The sequence below is a fragment of the Prunus dulcis genome, chromosome 3 (genome assembly GCF_902201215.1).
Source record: "Prunus dulcis chromosome 3, ALMONDv2, whole genome shotgun sequence".
In the NCBI taxonomy this organism is placed as follows: domain Eukaryota; kingdom Viridiplantae; phylum Streptophyta; class Magnoliopsida; order Rosales; family Rosaceae; genus Prunus; species Prunus dulcis.
Window position 1 is genome coordinate 21,564,469 of NC_047652.1, and position 19,465 is coordinate 21,583,933.

The window sequence follows — 19,465 nt, forward strand, 5'->3', positions numbered from 1 at the left end:
TTTCTTTTTATGAATTTTTTTATTACGACGAACGATAATATACTAAATTCACCCACACTACACGAATGATAGGATTCGAATGCATGATATTTCGTCGGAAAATAATTGCTCCAAACCACTATACTTACTGAGTCCTTTGCTTTTTCTTTTTTTTTCTTTTTAAAATTTTAAAAAACTAGTAATGGCGATCTTTTCGGATCACACAGTATACTTTTTTAACCGGATATCAATTTGAGCTATTTTTTTAGGCCGTCAATTTGAGCTAATTTTGGGGCCGTCAATTTGAGTATAAATATTGTATTAGGTGTACAATTGCGCGGGTCCATAGCTTTGGTTTTTTCAATTTGGACCGTCGACTTGTGAGCATGTCATTTGATGAATTGAAAAATAAAGAGACAATCAATGAGGCGTGGACAAGGTGGTGCCGACGATGAGTCACGAGAGATGAGCACCGTCGGTTTGGTGCTGGCGCAGATTTTGGAGAAGCTGCCGTCCAAACAAAACTTCTGCTGAGCTTATTTTAATAATCACTCTGAGGACTCTGCAGATTTTTTACTTTCTTGAAATTCATAATGGGTTTGCTCAAAGCCTCATCAAGAGCCCGTGCAAGTTTCGTTCAATTTGGACCTTTGTTTGGTCCAGGCCTAGCAATTTATAGGGCCCAAAAGATGTATACAAATTGGGCCTTTGTGGCAGCTGAAATGGTTGCTTGCTTGCTTGCTTGCTTGCCTGCCTGCGCCCACTTCAAAACCGTTGACCATACAAAGACCAAAGTCATCATTAATTCACTCAAAAATCAAACAAAACAAACAGAAAAACATCTCCGGCGGGCCCATGGCATGTGATCCTCCACCATCACTGTCAGATAAAGTCACAAGCTATAACATTGGATCATCCAAATGCCCACCTTTTATTTATTTATTTATTTTCGAGTCTTGCTACTTGACTGCCTCAATGTCAATTGGTATCAAATGCAACCCAAAAACCCAAACCCCCCCAATTTGTCCTCCTCAACCTCCAGCATAAACCCATCATTTCCCTTCAAAGCTTTACCTTGTAGGCTTCCCAATGGCCTCTCACCACCACCATCCCCACCCTCACCACCACCACCAAACCCCACCTCCCACCACCATTTGCTGCACCAGCTCCTACAATAGTTGCTGTTGCACCCAATCCCACCAACCCTGCTCACCTCAACCGCCACCACTAGTCACAGACCCACTTCTCCAAGCCATTGCTTCTCAGCTCATCCAATCCAACCCACCAGATCCCTACTCTTGCCATTCCAAACTCCGCCACCGAAACCCTCAACCCACCCACAAATTCCTACACCCAAAGCCTCGTTTGCACCAACAAGAACAGCAAGAAGAACAGCAGCTGCACGCCCACTCAATTATCTCCTCCCTCCTCTCCCGCATCGAAGCCCTCGAAGCCTCTCTTCACCGCTACTCTTCCTATCGTTCTCAGTCTTCGTATTCGCGCTCTCTCAGAGACTCAGCTGCTCGAGTTATTCAAACCCACTTCCGTGCCTTCCTTGTTCGCAGATCACGAACCCTCAGGCAGCTCAAAGACCTCGCCTTTATCAAGTCTGCTTTCAACTCTCTCAAATCCTCCATTTCCAATGATACCCACTTCGATTTTCACGCCGTTTCTCAAAAAGCCATCGACTTGCTTCTTAAGCTCGACTCTATTCAGGTAACCATTCATGGGTATTTGTTCATTTTTATTTATTTATAATCAAGTTACTCTTCTGTTTCGATTTGCTTAGAGATTTTGTTTGGGCACCTTGTCTGCAGTGTGGTGATCCGATTGTTAGGGACGGAAAAAGGTCTATTAGCAGAGATTTGGTTCGGTTCATGGAGTTCATTGATGGGGTTGTCATGAAAAGGCATGGGCTTTCACTGAAAGCAGTGAAGAATGCGAGGTTTGGTCAAAATGTTAACAAATCTAGGGTTTTGCCCACCAAGTGTGATGATTTGGGAAGGGATCAGAGGGAAATAATTGGTAAATTGAGGGATAGAATTGAGAAGATTCGTGGGTTTGCTAGAGTTTCTGAGAATGATGAGGAAGATGTGGAGCTTGAAGGGTTTCAACATGTCAGTGATGAAGATGAAGAAAACCTTATGACTCGATTTAAAAATGGGGTATTGGTGAAAAGGCATGGGCTTCAACCTAAGGTGAAGAAAAATGTGAGCTTTGCAGAGAATGGGAATGTGTATAGGGTCTTTAGCAACTCTGATGCACCAGTTTCAAGTGGAGATGGGAGTGATTCTAGTGATGATCATGGAGAGCTTGTGGAGAACCTTCGCAGTGAGGTTGAAGATGTTAAGGGCTTTGCTCAGGAGACTGAGGATGATGATGAGGCACACACCGAGAATGATGGATCACCGCAGGCCAGTGATGGAGAAAGAAACCCCAGAGCCAGAATGACTCAGAGAAGAGAAGACATCTATGAAACCAAAGTCCATGATCTGGGCCGGAATGGTTATTTGCTATTCTCTGCTCCTTTGCCTGTGAAGATGGAGTCTAAAGCAGATATCATAAAGAGAAACAAGGCTGTGAAACTAGTAAAATGAAGGCCTGTAACCTGAGTTTATGTTTTAGGTTCTCCAAATTTTTTGTGGCTATGGGGGTGGATATTAGGTCTTCGCAATTGTATTTTCCACAAATGTTTCTGATTATTAGGTTAGATTGATTAGAAGATCACCATGAAATAGATGTGGAGTGTTTGTCCGACCCTTCCTGTCTACTGCTGAGAGAGGGGGGTCCCATATCTATTCTGCAGATGTAACCTTACCCCTGAAGATTCTATGTTTTTTGGATGATGACTTTAACCAAGTTTCTTTTGCAATGTTGACCTATGAATAGGGCTTACATATAGCTAGCTTTTTCCGCCATTCCTTCTTACCATTAGTTATGTTTATATGAGGAATATTGGCAATGTGGCCTGGTAACGTGTTTTCATGCCAAAACTTTTCATTTCGTTGCCAGAGAAGGTTGTCTCTTTTCGGAGTATGAGGAAATTAAAGATAAGGGTGACATCAAAATTCCAGTACCACAAATCTCAAATTCAAATGGTTTAATGATAATTTCATCAGTTATCACTCCACTAATGGTATGCAGATGCCAAAAAATGAAAGACACCATAATGAAACTTTCATACAAATGGAGAACCAGTGCAGACTAACGAAACTTGTTTCAAGGGGATAAAAAGGACTACAGAAAGCCAAGTTCTTGGGCTGCTGCTCCAAACTAATTGCTTATATTTTCTTTTAACATGAATTGTAATCAACAAACACCGAAAGAAAGAACGAAAAAAAAAAAAAAAAAAAACCTTTTACTTGAAGTAACGTCACCTCGTATCTTCTACGGACTTCCTGTGTTGGCAAACACTTGATTTTAATTCTCCTACAAAAGAGAGGTACTGAAGTTTGACACAGAGGAATGACTATCTCAACAAAAGCAACTTTCCATTGCATATTCACCTGAATCCTTCAAACACAATCTATTACTATCATGTCCAGGGCACTTGCAGTAGAGCATAAGTAACTCAGCTTGATGACTGTTCTGGCATGTATTTGGTGAAGCTGTTTTCTGTAGAGGAGTCTCCTTGTTTTATGTTTCTGGTGGTCAAGGGGAACTATCAGTACCTGACTAGCAATTGTGGCATCATCTCTTCAATAGCTTGTCCTGGCCCTAGTTTCTAGTTTTGGGGCATTGATTTCATGGCATTTCTTTTTGCACCAACAATTTTAACTCTAGCCTCTCTTAGGGCGTTCAGTGCCACCTTAAAAATTTGGTCAGATGCCATCCCTTCCTCTGCACATTTAATGGCTTCCTGGTAGAGAATGTTGTATTGCAAGTTCCTTCCTTTCTGAGAATTGGCCTTTAATTCGACACAGGGAAGTAAATCCAACATAACCTCTTCCTTGGCATTTCTTGTCCATCTTTTTAAGATATAACACTGTGGGAGGATAAAGACATTAGTTGCTTTAAACACTGCAAGCACGTGTCTGCAAAGGATCCCTTCAAATTCAAACATCTTGCAGCTACAACTAGCTAGTTGTTCTGCTATATTAAAAGCCACGACATACGTTTTATGTTCTTCATCAAATCTTGATACCTCATAGGTGCTGGTTCCTCCATCCTCTGCACTTAATTTCACAGCAAACAAAAGAGATTCAAAAACCTCATCCTGAAATATGGTGAACATATTTCTTGTGTAGATATCTGCTCCTTGCTTTTCCACAGGAAGTGGTGTTTTTAGAACTGGTTTAGTATAAAAAGTTTCAAACTCTGCCTTTGCTTCTTTCTCATATCTTTCATCTAAAGCCTTCTCATATTGCTCTGCAAAATCTTGTAAGGTAGTTCCTGAATTCACATAGCCATCAAAAAGTGAGTTCACACTTCCACTCCGCTGGGCAGCATACATCCCTGCAAAGAATGTATCTCTCATGTATACTGGGACCCACAAGTTGCGATCAATATAAAGTGATTGAAGCCAATCATTCCCTCTAAGATTGTACTTATCAAGGAGCATCTGCCAAGTTGATTCAAATGCATCAGGTGTCTCACTCTTGTTAATGCATCTATCAAATTCAACTTGAAAAGTCCTAGGGGTTACACTATATACATGTCCCAATTCCTTCGGCATCTTGCTTATGATATGCCACTTGCAATATCGATGGCTTGATTGAGGAAAACCTTGTTGCACTGCTCTACTTATGGCAGGATCATAATCAGTTATGATTAAACCTGGTTGTCGTCCAGACATTGCCTCAAGCCAAGTTGTGAAGAGCCAACTGAATGTGGATTCGGTCTCATCTGCAAGCAATGCACAGCCAAAGAGAACTGAATGTTTGTGATGATTTACTCCAGTAAAAGTTGCAAATGGCATTTTATACTGATTCACTTGATAAGTAGTATCAAATGCTACAACATCAGAGAAACAGTTGTAAGCGATTCTTGATCTTGTGTCAACCCAAAAGACACTACTCAGCCTCTCTTCTTCATCGACCTGTATTGCATAATAAAATGCAGGATCACTGGCTTGCATAATCTTAAAAAACCCAAGCAAACTTTGGGCATCAATGCCAAAAGTGCTCAACCGGCCTCTTCCAATATAATTGACATTACTCTGTACAGCAAATTCCATTTTGCCAAAACTGCTACAATCAGTCAAGACATCCACGGGAGCATCCAAAGACAGTCCAGGAGAACTGAAGGAGTTGCTACAACTTTTTTCAGGAGCAAATTCTTGCTTATGTGACCTAAGAAAATGCCGCATCGCAGGAGTCACCAACTCATGATTATGGTTCTTCTCTAGTTTTGCCACATACCATCTTCCACAGTCACGTCTCCTCACAGTCATCAGCGCCTTGCAACCTTCCCTAGTGAGTGCCCTAGCACGCCTCCTTTTTGCATCCTCGCCTGAATCTTTCTTTGCATGTCTCTCCCGGCGAAAGCCTTCTTTTGAACAACAAAACTCTCGAGATATAATCGAATTGTCTTTTTTTGAACGATAGTATGAGTTCACACGAATACTAAATCCTGTTTGTTTAGCATATGCATTATAAAAATTCCTAGCATCATCTTCAGAAGTAAACTCCATACCCAGTGTAGGCTCTACAACCCCACCCCCTATATACTGCGACAAGTCAAAATCCACATAACCCTCTTTGCTATCATCCAATACCACCGGAGCTTCAACCTCCTCTGCAACAGAATGTTCATAGCCTTCATCTCCCAGTGCCACAAAGGAGTCTACTCCTTTAGCTTCACACTCACTGGAAGGCACTAGCTCCATGATATATTGCTCAATCCCCTCTTGCATTACAAATTAGGGTACCCTTCATTTCTGAAAGGCTTACAACTCAAACAAATGGGTGCCCTTCAACCCTGTTGTTTCTCTCACTACAGGCTGTCTAGAAATCAAAAGAGACAAGCACAGAAATTCCAATTACTTTCGAATAATTCAAATGGAGGAACTTAACAGTTAGCACGCTCAAAGTTTCAATCTAAGCATACAAAAGATGAAGAATTTGTGAATTGGGGACCAAAAACGAAACTTTGTCACAAAATTTGACAGTTATCTAAAAACTCACATCACTAACTATTAACTTCCTCAGAAAACAAATGCATGTGCCAATAACCCCAGAGTCATTACTGGGTTTCTTATACTTGCAGGGGACAAACGGCAGAGAAATGAAAATTTGATAAATACAGCTTTTTGAGATTACCTTCAAATTTTGGTCTTGCAGAGAGTGTGAGAGCGAGAAGAGTGCGTGAGAGTTTTCAAGGGACGAAAACGCGCGCCGCCGCGGACCTGAGGGAATGGGAGGACTAGAATTACGCTCTGCTTTCTCTTACCGAATATTAACACTATACTAGCCGTCGGATTGGTTAAGTTGTGTGCCTGTATCTCCAGATCGGATGGCTGATACATTTCGTTTATAGGCTGAAACTATGATATGGAATCCCATACTGGGTCCTCTAATCGTCACCTCATTTTTCATTTCGTCAGCCTAAAAAAGGAAAAATGAAGCCTGAAATTATTGGGTTTACGGTGAAGCCCATTGGGGCATGCTTTGACCCAAAATATTCGTGGGTCCTGCCTACTCTATTAGATACTGTTTAGAGAGACCGTAATGAGGGTTAGTTATAGTAATTCGATTAATTGCGGAGTTATTATGGGACGGTTGGATTCAATCCTCAACATAGCGACCTCACTATAGAAGCTCCCGAGAGGTGTCTCCCAGCATTTTTCTTCCGGGTCTGCTCAGTTATAAGATTAGTTTTTGTTTTGATTTTGTTTTCTTAATGTGTCGACTATCAGAATGTCACCCTGTGTTGGTTTCGAAATAAATGTGCAGTTATCATGTCTGAAATGTCCCACAAAATAAACTATTGAACATCTTGGAATAAGATAAGCCACAACAACTCACCGTCTCCAAGGATTTCTAGTTCTGCATAATCATTGATGTTATGAAATTTAAGCTTTACGAATGCGTACCAAAAGAGGAGCTCACAAAATTCTTCTTTATTATAAAAAATGCAAACAAATATTCATCAACTGAACTCAATTTCCATAACTAATTACACCTCAATAACTAAGGTCTTCAAACTCAAAGGCTTAACATACAAAGTTTAAACCCCCAGGTCTTCAATGAGCTACAGCGTTACAAAGTTCCCTGAAATCGTGCATCGAGATAAGTGAAAAGGCCGCGAACCTGCACAAATCACAGAATTGCAGCAACAGTATGTCACAACGACTAGAAATATCAAAAGTACAAAATTACTTTATACACAGATCAACAAGATGTTAGCAGCGACGCCATCAGAGGTTACAAGCCTCAGATTGGGTTGGTCATGTGCAATGCATAACAGTGGTCAGTAGAGAGAAAAAGTTATGGACACGACAGTACTAAAAGGTAAATGATGCAATAAGAGTTGAAAGTTGAGTTTCGAAGTAATAATGTTGGATTGTCTTTACACTTGTAACAATTGACAGAATGTTTTCATGACCAATGAATAGAACTTGTCTTTGCAAAGGCAAACGCTTTTTGTACAGTTTGCTCAAGTCAAATGGTGGAATTTGCTCTGATATCAAAATATCATGGCTTATGGGTAGAACTTGTTTTAACAAAACCGGCTTGGCAGGATCTTTTTAGAGAGTAAAGTACCGAATATCTTAGAACATAACTTGTCTTAACAAAACTGGCTCGTAAAAGAGCTTAAAGATATAACTGTCTTTAAAAAACTCGCTTGGCAGGATCTTTTGAGAGAGTAAAGTACTGACCATCTTAGAACTTAACTTGTCTTTACAAAACTGGAGTGTAAGGGTATTTTTTGAGAGGAAATGTACTGAACGCTTAGAACTTATTTTCACACACCTCACTGGCAAAGAATAATGCATAAGAGCATTTGGGACAGGACATCTTTCTTAACATTCACACTTATCAAACACTGGGGTGCAAAATCACAAGAAGGAGAAGAACAAAAACAAATAAGACTCAAATAGGATACAGTCGGATAGTTCCAGGTAAATCAAGAGCTAACCCCCATTTCAAAACCAATAATGTTCGCTAGTAATTTTATAATTATATCTATCTATGCATTAAGCTCGAAGAAGATCACTACCTATACTGAATAAATAAAAGTAGCTCTACAGTCTTATGCGGGGTTGGACTGTAAAGACACATAACCTTGCCACAAAAGAAAGTGAGCACTGAGAGATAGGTTAAGCTAAATAAGCACCATATCAAGTAAGGCATTTTCCCCATAAGGGAAAAACTAACACTTAGGATTAGTGAGATATACAAAGAAACAAAACAATCAGTGACCCAAATCAAAATATGCTAAGTTGGCATTACAAAGTAAAGGCCTTTTATGAATCCCAATAATTCCTAGGGCCAAAGCTATACTACATCAGACCAAAAATTTCCATTTTCATTTCTTTGCGCACACCACAAGTACTCAGAAACCAGACAAAGCATCATTCATGTCCATTGAACCCAACAATTACCCAGGAAAAAAAAAATTAATAATTTAATTGAGGCCACAGAACCTATTAATCAGACATAACCAAAAACCCCAATAAAACCCAGACCCTAAATACTAACAAAAACCCCAAAAAAACAAGGATAAATGCTCATAGTTAGTGTAGTAGATACGGTACGGTACCTGGAGACGAACCAATTCTAGTGCTTGATTTACTTCTGAACCTCCATGACGCTCTTGAGCTTTGGAGCGTAGAGAGAGTAAACAACAGCTTGCCGATTGGCGACCTCGAACTGAGCCTTGCCATCTGAAAACGCAGCGGAAATGGCAGATGGGTCCATGAGGTTCCGATTCTGACGAAACGCGTCGATGGTTCTGCGTTTCGTATACTCTCTGATGTTGTAGTCTGTGAATTTGCGAGCCACGCGAAGAAAAGAGCGGAACAGTGTGAGCACCTCCGCTCGAGAAGGAGCTCCAGCCGCTATACTCATGTCGAAAATGGCGCCTCCTCTAAGCTTCTCTAGAAAACCAGAAAGAGCGAGAGAGAGTTCAACTCTGAACGAAAGTTTGAGGCTTTCGTTAATAGAGAAGCTTCCCAATATTGGTGGGATAAAACGCAGCGTTTCGTAGCTGCGACCTTTTTACTTCTACTATATTGACTAGTTGACGAACCATGACCGTTGGATGAATAACAATCACAAAGCGACCGTTAATACTCTCAAATTAAAAATTAGCGCCAATTGACTGATGAATGGCCCAAGACAAGCTTTTGCCAAAGCCAAGCACGTCCTCAGTACCAGCCCAGCCACTCGATCCCTCACCAAAACGAAACAATTCCATGCCCACACCATCACATCAGGCCTTCTCTCACCGCAAGTCCAAGCAAACCTTGCAAGGTTGTATGCTTTATGTAGTCACGTTCCATATGCACGCAAACTGTTCGATGAATTGCCTGACCGGAGCTCTTTTTTGTACAATACGGTGATAAGAATGTATGTATGCAATGGCTTACCCTATGAGGCACTTAACGTGTTTTCTCAGATGCTGGCCCTAGGGCAGAGCTGCCCGGATACGTTTACGTATCCTGTTGTTATTAAGGCATGTAGTGACTTGTCTTTGGTTGATGTTGGTGTTGTCATTCATGGAAAAACAGTGGTTTGTGGGTTTCATTTGGATGTGTTTGTTCAGAACACTTTGCTGGCGATGTATATGAGTTGTGGGCAGAAGGAATCGGCGAAAAGGGTTTTTGATGCAATGCAGGAACGAAGTGTGGTGTCTTGGAATACCATGATCAGTGGCTACTTTCGAAATGGGTGTGCCAAGGAAGCTTTGAATGTTTTTGATTGGATGATGAATGTGGGTGTGGAGCCAGATTGTGCCACTGTGGTTTCTGTGTTGCCGGCTATTGGTTACTTGAAGGCAATCGTGTTGGGAAGACAAGTTCATGCCTTTGTGGAAGAGAAGGGTTTGGGGAAGATGATTTCGCTGTGGAATGCATTGGTGGATATGTATGTAAAGTGTGGTAGCATGAGTGAGGCACGATTAGTTTTTGATAACATGGCTGAGAGAGATGTCGTGACATGGACAAGTATGATCAATGGGTACATTTTGAATGGTGATGCAAGAGGTGCACTGGGGCTTTGTTGGTTGATGCAGTGTGCAGGTGTAAAACCCAATTCCGTAACAATAGCTTCTCTTCTTTCGGCCTGTGGGAGTTTGCATCTGTCAAAGCATGGACGGTGCTTGCATGGCTGGGCTATTAGGCAAAAGCTTGAATCTGATGTTATAGTGGAGACTGCTTTAATTGACATGTATTCAAAAAGCAGTTGTGTTGACCACAGCTTTCAAGTGTTTGCACACACTTCAAAAAAGAGAACGGTTCCCTGGAATGCAATGATCTCTGGCTACATTCATAATAGGCTTGGGAGAGAAGCGATAGGACTTTTCAAACAGATGCTCGTGGAGGCAGTACAGCCCAATGAAGCAACCATGAACAGTCTCCTTCCTGCATATTCCATTCTTGTTGATTTTCATCAAGCAATGAATATACATGGTTACCTAATAAGATCTGGTTTTCTTTCAAGTATTGAAGTTGCTACTGGTTTGATTGATTCATATTCGAAGTGTGGAAATTTAGCATATGCTCACCAGATTTTTAATGAAATCCCAGAAAGGGACAGGGATATTATCCTCTGGAGTGTGATAATAGCTGGTTATGGAATGCATGGCCATGGTGAGGTTGCTGTTTCACTTTTCTATCAGATGGTTCAATCTGGGGTGAGACCGAATGATGTCACTTTTACCTCTGTTCTTCATGCTTGCAGCCATGCCGGTTTGGTTGATGAGGGCTTGGGATTGTTCAGATTCATGCTTGAAGATCGGAAAGCGAGTCCTCAGGCTGATCACTACACATGCATTGTTGATCTTCTTGGTCGAGCAGGTCGGTTAGTTGAAGCTTATGATCTGATTAGAACAATGCCGTTTCAGCCTAACCATGCTATTTGGGGTGCACTACTTGGTGCCTGTGTGATACATGAGAATGTTGAACTGGGAGAGGTGGCTGCTAAGTGGCTGTTTGAGCTTGAGCCAGAAAATACAGGAAATTATGTGTTGATGGCTAAAATCTATGCTGCAGTGGGAAGGTGGAAAGATGCAGAAAACTTGAGACATATGATGAACGAAATAGGGTTAAGAAAAACACCAGCTCACAGTCTGGTTGAGGTCAGAAATATGTAAAAAAGCAATAGTGTGATAGTTTTTTGCTCCAAGTGGGTAAAAATCAAGGCTTCAACTAAAGCATCTAGTCAAAACAGAAACTTGTAGTCCAAGTAGAGTTTCATACATGAAACATTTGTATCCAGCACAATACTTGATCAAATGGAGAAGTGAGATGTCTTCTCAAAGAGTTCACATGCACAAGATTCATATATCTCTTCTGGTGAATTAGATTAAATCATTGCTGCAACAGTGTCAGTTTTTATAAGCATTTTGGGTAAAGAATTCGAGATTACTCCGGGAAGGCAATTCGTTACAAGGTAGATTGTACTAAACTTTGGAAGGCCCTAGCCTGATCAGTGGCTCTGAGGTACTCAAAGAACGTCTTAACTTGGACGTATATTACAAAATATGATGTAAAGATTACATGTATCTGCAAGAACTTGACTTCAACTACTTCTTTTTGGGTGATTATTTTTGTTGGCGGCATTGTCAATTTAGATAATTTTGGGGTCTACTTTATTATGTCAGAATATGCTTTTAGATTGGCCGACATATTCTTCTGCAAGGCTACCAGCATGTGTAGGACTTGAGAAAAAGATTAGACAATGAAATCTGAGATCTAGATGTCGGTGTGGCTACCTTTTTTGGCAAGCCAAGGCTAATCAATTCAAATGCATTTTCCCATCCCATGGTATCAAATTTTGGTCATAAACAATTCCCTTTCCTAATTTTTGTGCCCTTTTTTATAATTACACGACACCAAAATTGGAGGACTGCCAAAAATATAATATGCATCCAGTCAACATTACGCGTCTTTGTTAGGGGGAGATTAACTAGTAATTCTTCCTAACTCGGGAAAAAAAAAAAAGGTAGGCCAACTTTTTTGTGCAAAGAGTAACAAACCCACCAGATCATCAGATCTCATAGGTTAAAGATGGGCAATATAGATAAACACTTGTGTGAAACGAGAATAGTATTGTTTTGCTATTCACGGTCAATCATGACATGCTATACTTGTTAATTTTTTTATGTGGCAATCTGTGATTAGTTGAAAATAACAAAACAGTACTACCCCCGCTTCATACAAGTTTTTCTCGGGCAATATGACTCAACCGACAGATTACATTTTCTTTTGGTCTCAAAAACTGACTAAGCACTTGGTCATCTGGGTATGAATGCAAGTTTGGAGAGGGATGGTACATTGGGTATTCGTAGTAGGTAGGTACCTATGGGCCAACAATAGCCTATAGGAGGGAGCAAATATAATTACCCTACAATATTAAACACATCCTTATGTTTTAATTCAGGCTCTCATTTGGTCCTCATTCAGTACGACAACAATTAGATATGTGTAATTATTCAATATTTTTGTTTTCGTGAGGGTTCGAATTTAAAACGTTTACAACTTATTTCATACTCGCCCTTATATTAATCAGACAATTTGTGGTGGTTTACACGTCCATTTTACATTTTTCAGCAATTTGGGTGCTGATGCTGACTAAACTGAATTTCTTGCCAACTTAACAGTCTTTCTACCAATCTAAATTTGCACTACTTTGATTTGGTACAAAAGCTAGCCCTAATGTGCCCTAACAACGCTACATATATAGTGCAGAAACTATACAAAAAGGTCCCATGACCCACACAGGTTACCTAGTTTCATTCTTTTAGTAATAAAGAACTCACCTGCTGCTCCTTTTATACATCAACTTCTCATATCTCATTTGGGAGGAGGTTGCATTAAGACTTTAGGAAGCTTCCAATGCCAATTACCAAATGGGTTTACTACTTTAATTTCTTGCATTACTTGTTCTAATCATCTGTCTATTATTGCTAAATGAGAAATCTAATCAAATACGTCATTGACGTGCAGCTATAGTCTACAGATAGCCCCATTAACATTATTCTAAGTAGTGATGTTGTTCTTACTTTATTTGGGAAAGTTTGATTGCCATAATAAGCCAATAAGTTTGCACAATTGGGAATGGCCGGCAAACGGCACAATTTGATGCCGGAAAACGACAGAGGTGAACAGAAAAAAGGCATGAAGCATAACATGGATTGGTTGGCTGGCCTTTCAAGCTTTGAACTTGAAGCCTAATGAAAACTCCAAAATAAATCCAAGTAATGAACTTTGCTTTCAACAGTGACAATAGTCGATGTTGTTGTAGCAAATTAAAAGAGAATGACCTTTAAATATTCTCAAACATGTCTTGAAAAAAGAGAAGAAAATGGTATGCTTGTGCCGACCACAAGAGTAAACATGAGGCCCACCGTACTAGATAAATTGATCCATTTATATATGCACGACCTTGTGTGCCCTGACATTAAAGAGTCGTATGGTTTTTCTTCCTTCTTGTGGTTGTGTGCCAAAACGTATAAGAATATCTCACTTAATAGGTTTGATTTTTCTGTGCATTATTCATATGACTTCCATGACATGAAATGTTATGACTTAAGACCCAATGGCAATGACTTTTGTCTCTCTCTTTTTTTTTTTTTTTTTTTTTCACCCTTATTTTTCTTGAGAAAAAAAGCTAGCTATAAATCTAGCCTCCCTTAAAATTTTGATTTGGCACTCTATCAGCCCCAAGTAGCATTTTTTCTTTGAGTGCTTATTAATGACTTGCATGACATGCAATTGAATTTCTATTCTCAAGTCTTCTTTTCCATGAACTAAACGGGGCCTAGATCCTCAAGCTAACATGCCATGCTAGCCTCCTGTCAAGCTAAGATTAACTTGTGCTTCTATCAATCCTTTAATGCATCATCATGCTCTATTGATACATTATACAATCTATCATGTGCGCAAATAATGCTTTCCTTTTTTCTTTTTATGCAAGAAGATATTTATGACTCTTTTGACATGTTTATTGGCGTTCATAGAACAAAAATGAGCGTTGTTTATACTAAACACCCGAATCTCGCCCTTATTGAAATATAAGCACTATTTTATCTTCAATATCTACCCAAGTAATTATCTTAATCAACCAAAAAATAGAAATAAATAAATAAACTTAACCACACAAATTACATATCCTATCTTAAAATGCATGCCCATAAACATAGGAGATTTATTTCTAAATTTAGCACCCAATTATCACCCCACTCACTCTCTTCGTCCCCTACCATAACCTCAAAGGTCAAACCACTCACTGTCTTCTCTCTCTAGCCCCAACACGGTTTTGAGTTTTGACTTAAAAATAAATAAAAATCAACATTGAAATTAAAATTAAAATTAAATTGCTTTCTTTTTTGTAATTAGCAATACTTTATTATTTTCCGGGAAAACGAAATTAGATCGGACTAATCAACCAATCAAAGAGGTCCTCACATACCCGGAATGGAAAACTTTGCACAAAAACAAAAACAAAAGCAAAAACCCAATTTTCTCTCTCTTCATTCCCTCTCTCTTTCTCTGTCTCTCATCACTCTCTCTCTTTGATCCATGCTTCCCGACCCAGAAACCCAAATAGATTGTTTGGTTGAAATCTCAGATTAATTGAAGAGAGAAAAATAAAACCCAGTTGTTGAATCTCCAATGCGGTCTTCCAAAAGACCACAAAGAAGCAAAGATTTGAGCAAGGGCCATAGATCTGAATTAGGCAGCGTTGAATCTGAGAGTGGGTATTGTCGGTGGGGGATTGCTATTGGGGTTTGTGGGTTTGGATCTAATGGTGAGGGCATGGGTGGTAGTGGCATTAAGTTGGGGTGGTTTCCGTGCTATAGGTATTGCTAGGGTGTTGAACAAGAAGGAGGGGCTGCATAGACGACGATGCAGCTTCACTTCTCGCCTAGTATGAGAAGCATAACGATCTCGAGCAGCAATGGGTTTATTGACTTGATGAAGATCAAGGTCGCAGCTCGCCACATCTCTTATCGAACCGTTTTCCACACCATTCTAATCCTCGCTTTCTTATTGCCCTTCGTCTTCATTCTCACTGCTGTTGTTACTCTTGAAGGTGTCAACAAGTGCTCCTCATTTGGTACTCTTTTTATTTATTTCTTCAATTCCCCAATTGCTATCTCAATCCCAAATTTTTATTTTTTGGTTTTCTTCGTGTGTATTGGTTTGTTTATGATATTAATGGATGGATCTTGACTTGCCCATTTCATATTTATTGTTATTGTTGGCTTGCTTGGATGAACCCGATTGATTGGTTTTGTTAACTGGGTCCATTTGATTCACATCGAAATCTAAATCAAATCAAATTCTGGTTGTTGGGTTTCCACATATTCGATTCCTTTTATTCAGAGTCTGTTAACATTGGAATTCTATGCCATTGCGTTGGATTGGTTATCTAGTTCTGCAGTATATCGCATATTTGGTTAGATTTGAGGTGGATCAATTGTTTATGGGCATTTAATGTGTTGATTGGTTGGATATGAAGTAAGATTTAAAACATTCTGTATGGTATGGCAAATAAATTGTAACTGATTCGATTAAATCATCATCACCAATTTCATATTTTTAATCCATGCTAAAGCATTTTGTGACTTCAGTTTCTGAACTGGAACCATCTGTTATGATCTTAGGGATATTAGTTATAATTTTCTTTTTTCAGTTCATTGCCTTCAGCCATTTGAACTTGATTGGTCAAATCAGTTTGAGGTATTGTCTTGATTTGTTGATTCAACGTTAATATTTCCTGGTTGATGATAAGATTATGGATTTGTTGTGTTGATATGGTATATCATTATTATGTTGATGTGGTATAACATTATTCTTCGTTTCATTTTAGTTTCTGTCAATATTTAGCGTCTAATATTGGATTTTCATTTGTGCTATTTATTCTACAAAAACTAAGTTGGAGAGAGAATAACATGTACTGCTTGGTTACCCAAATCAACAGAATGGCTGCTAAGCTTGACCCCATATTTTTTATGTGTTCAAGGAATTTCGGAGTAGGTTAGGTATCTGTGATAGTTCAACCCCAAATTTTGAATTCTAGGTGTTTCTTTGCTTTAGTTCTTTAAGTTTGTCATCCCTATCAATGGGTCTAAGTTCTTCTCTTACTTTTGATACTTTAACCATCTATAAGTTTTCCATAATTGATTCTCTGGTTTTATAGAGCATCAAATTATTTATTTATTTATTTTAATAGTAACATTGTGTTTCTTAGGTCATGGACCACAATTTTTCTGTAATCTCTGGTATTGAATTTGTGATTTTATTGTTGCTTTACTCCTGTGCTTCAGATTGTTTAGGTAGGCGTTTGGGACCAAGGCTTCTGGGTAGGGTTGATGATTCAGGGGTAAATAACTTTTTCTCCAGATGCTGTAATTTTTTTTTTTTTTTTCTCGACATTATATTTAAGTTTTGATTTGGGTTAGCAAGTCTATTGAATGATTATCTAAGCTGGATTTTCATGGTTGTGGTGACGGCACAGCAGAGACTGGTTAGAGACTTTTACAAGATTCTAAATCAAGTGAACACTGAAGAAATCCCAGCTGGTCTGAAGCTACCAGATTCATTTAATCAACTTGTTTCTGAAATGAAGAACAACCAGTATGATGCAAGGACCTTTGCTTTCATGTTAAGAGCAATGGTATGTTGTGTGTAATAAGAAACATGGTTTTATTCATGTTTTGTATTGTGCATTATCTTTTTGGGAGTGGTAGTGTTGGGGTTGTTCCTAATATGGTCATATCACATCTCATTATTGCAGAGAGATTTGTGGAAAGGGTGGTCTATTTGTGTTTGTGCGTGTGAGAGAGATAGAGAGAGCACCATTAAACCTAACCCCCACTCCCCCCCAAAAGAAAGAAATAACCCTTGTTAACTGTTGGAACTTTAAGAATAATCTTGTACTGTTTTTGTGTGTAGATGGAAAATTTTGAAAGGGAAATCAGAGAGTCTAAGTTTTCAGAGTTGATGAACAAACACTTTGCGGCAAGTTCTGTACCCAAAGGCATCCACTGTCTGTCTCTACGTTTGACTGATGAATATTCATCCAATGCTCATGCACGCAAACAATTGCCTCCTCCAGAGTTACTGCCTTTGCTCTCTGACAACTCTTATCACCACTTTATCCTATCAACTGATAACATTCTGGCTGCTTCAGTTGTTGTTGCTTCTGCTGTCCAGTCATCTCTAAAACCCGAAAAGATAGTCTTCCATATCATTACTGACAAGAAAACCTACGCGGGAATGCACTCATGGTTTGCACTCAACCCTGTCTCCCCGGCTATTGTTGAAGTGAAGGGCGTGCACCAGTTTGATTGGTTAACAAGAGAAAATGTTCCAGTCCTTGAAGCTGTAGAAAATCAAAATGGGATCAGGAATTATTACCATGGGAATCATATTGCAGGGGCTAATCTTAGTGCTACAACTCCACGAACATTTGCATCAAAATTGCAGGCTAGAAGTCCAAAATACATATCCTTACTCAATCATCTTCGTATATATATCCCTGAGGTAACTCTCTTCCCTAAGTTAAAGCTGTTGAGTCTTTGATACTTTTGCAATTTTTTATATATGGTTTTTTACAGATGATGCTTAATATTAAAGTGGTTTCTGTTTATTTGATAATGTTCTATAAGATTTTCTTTTAATTTTGTAATGTCAAAGTGCATGTGCTGATCATGTATGCTGTGACAGCTATTTCCCAACCTTGACAAGGTAGTTTTCCTAGACGATGATGTTGTGATTCAGCGAGACCTATCACCACTTTGGGAAATTGACCTTGGGGGAAAGGTCAATGGAGCTGTCGAAACTTGTAGAGGCGAAGATGAGTGGGTAATGTCGAAGCGGTTCAGGAACTACTTCAATTTTTCCCATCCCCTTGTAGCAAAGAATTTGGACCCTGAAGAATGTGCATGGGCTTATGGGATGAATATTTTTGATCTCAGTACATGGAGAAAAACAAATATAAGAGAAACTTACCATTCCTGGCTGAAAGAGGTAAAGTAGAAGTAGTAAAGCTTCCCTTACACACTTGGGGTTTTGTTCATCTTTTTCATTTTCTCATGGAATGATAGATCTGGTAAACTTTGCAAATTCAGCAAGGCTCTCTAATGGTGATGTAAACTTTGCAGCATTGGGTTATTTTATTATAATTTTTTCCGTTCCATATTCTTTGAGGTCATTTGCAACCGTATTTTACGTATTCTTGAAAGTCAGTTATTGGCACATAGCATATGGATTATTGCAACTTACTTTAATTGATTTTCTTGTGCAGAATCTGAAGTCAAACTTGACAATGTGGAAGCTTGGAACCCTACCACCCGCTTTAATTGCATTTAGAGGTCATGTTCACCCAATTGATCCATCATGGCACATGCTTGGATTGGGCTATCAAAATAAAACCAATCTTGAGAGTGTGGCAAGGGCTGCAGTTATCCACTATAATGGTCAGTCAAAACCATGGTTGCAGATTGGCTTTGAGCATCTTCGGCCATTTTGGACCAAGTATATCAACTACTCCAATGATTTTGTTAGGAACTGCCACATCTTGGATTCATAGGTGATCATCTGGTGGTGCTAAAAACAGGAGATGGGACAGGAAATGACAAGAGTTATATGGGATTCATGAAGTATTTTTGCAGCTCGAAATTTTTTCGAGATCTATTTGAGAAGGCAAGCAGAAAATTCACCAATAGGGTAGAACTTCCCAGTTCAAGAATCACGTTCATCCCTTGAAATTCTGCAGACAATGACCAGCATCATATTATCACAGCATGAGATTCATTCTTTCATTCTGTAACATAGCAATCTGTCCTCATTTTTTGGTTCGGAGAAGGATACAATTATTGGTCTTCATGGCGGGGGTTTTGCTTGATTCCTTAGCACATATATCAGAATAAAGTGAAATTCAGATGACAAGTGCCTTATGTCAATACCATCATACTGGTTGGTGTAGGGAAGAGAAAGGCTAGGACAGGTCTTTTGTGAGGCTCTCCCATTAGCCCAGATATGTTTTTTCACTTTCATTTTTTTGCCCTTTAAAAATCTTTTCTTGTCTTCATTTTTGTTAGCACCCATTTCTTCCCCTCTTTATTTGATATCATGATGTTGAACTTTAGGAGTAGAACATGGAGATTGCTCTGTTACAGGTCCCATTGAATTGGGGAGCTGTTTTTAGGTTATATATCAGTATTTGTTTATGTACTGTTCACGAGAGATTTAAAATGTGCAGATAAATTCTTTTTCCTGGATTTTATAGCTAGTCTCATTATATTTATAAATTCTTGCTGTTTTTATGCCCTCTGTATTCATTAGTGTTTAGTACCCTACAAAGTTTGGTAT

The 19,465-nt window shown here is 39.2% G+C and overlaps 5 protein-coding genes across 9 annotated transcripts; 3 read left to right on the top strand and 2 right to left on the bottom strand.

Annotated features, from left to right (window-relative positions):
* The first annotated feature begins 917 nt into the window (after positions 1-917).
* Positions 918-2,851, top strand: LOC117623624 (BAG family molecular chaperone regulator 8, chloroplastic). The gene is made up of 2 exons (XM_034354679.1): positions 918-1,695; positions 1,797-2,851. Exons 1-2 carry the CDS (start codon positions 1,069-1,071, stop codon positions 2,574-2,576), a joined length of 1,407 nt encoding a protein of 468 aa, XP_034210570.1. The 5' UTR covers positions 918-1,068; the 3' UTR covers positions 2,577-2,851.
* Positions 2,852-3,131: 280 nt separating this feature from the next.
* Positions 3,132-6,330, bottom strand: LOC117620673 (protein FAR1-RELATED SEQUENCE 5-like). 2 transcript variants are annotated; one of them, XM_034350810.1, is made up of 2 exons: positions 6,240-6,330; positions 3,132-5,924 (listed from the first exon to the last, which is right to left on the bottom strand). In XM_034350810.1, exon 2 carries the CDS (start codon positions 5,831-5,833, stop codon positions 3,704-3,706), a length of 2,130 nt encoding a protein of 709 aa, XP_034206701.1. In that variant the 5' UTR covers positions 5,834-5,924; positions 6,240-6,330; the 3' UTR covers positions 3,132-3,703. The 2 variants fall into 2 exon arrangements, with proteins under 2 accessions (XP_034206701.1, XP_034206702.1); XM_034350811.1 differs by having other exon boundaries at positions 3,132-5,920; positions 6,240-6,295.
* Positions 6,331-7,019: 689 nt separating this feature from the next.
* LOC117623119 (LYR motif-containing protein 4) lies at positions 7,020-9,101 on the bottom strand. The gene is made up of 2 exons (XM_034353981.1): positions 8,683-9,101; positions 7,020-7,229 (listed from the first exon to the last, which is right to left on the bottom strand). The coding sequence occupies exon 1, from the start codon at positions 8,988-8,990 to the stop codon at positions 8,712-8,714; it is 279 nt and encodes a 92-aa protein (XP_034209872.1). The 5' UTR covers positions 8,991-9,101; the 3' UTR covers positions 7,020-7,229; positions 8,683-8,711.
* Positions 9,102-9,194: 93 nt separating this feature from the next.
* On the top strand, positions 9,195-11,772 carry LOC117623118 (pentatricopeptide repeat-containing protein At5g39350). The gene has a single exon (XM_034353980.1). It carries the CDS (start codon positions 9,247-9,249, stop codon positions 11,233-11,235), a length of 1,989 nt encoding a protein of 662 aa, XP_034209871.1. The 5' UTR covers positions 9,195-9,246; the 3' UTR covers positions 11,236-11,772.
* A 2,722-nt stretch (positions 11,773-14,494) lies between these two features.
* Positions 14,495-19,379, top strand: LOC117620702 (probable galacturonosyltransferase 13). 4 transcript variants are annotated; one of them, XM_034350856.1, is made up of 6 exons: positions 14,495-15,203; positions 16,417-16,472; positions 16,611-16,766; positions 17,045-17,635; positions 17,819-18,121; positions 18,399-19,379. In XM_034350856.1, exons 1-6 carry the CDS (start codon positions 14,993-14,995, stop codon positions 18,681-18,683), a joined length of 1,602 nt encoding a protein of 533 aa, XP_034206747.1. In that variant the 5' UTR covers positions 14,495-14,992; the 3' UTR covers positions 18,684-19,379. The 4 variants fall into 4 exon arrangements, with proteins under 4 accessions (XP_034206747.1, XP_034206746.1, XP_034206748.1 ...); XM_034350855.1 differs by having other exon boundaries at positions 14,541-15,203; positions 16,608-16,766; XM_034350857.1 differs by having other exon boundaries at positions 14,541-15,179; positions 16,608-16,766.
* Positions 19,380-19,465: the final 86 nt, after the last annotated feature.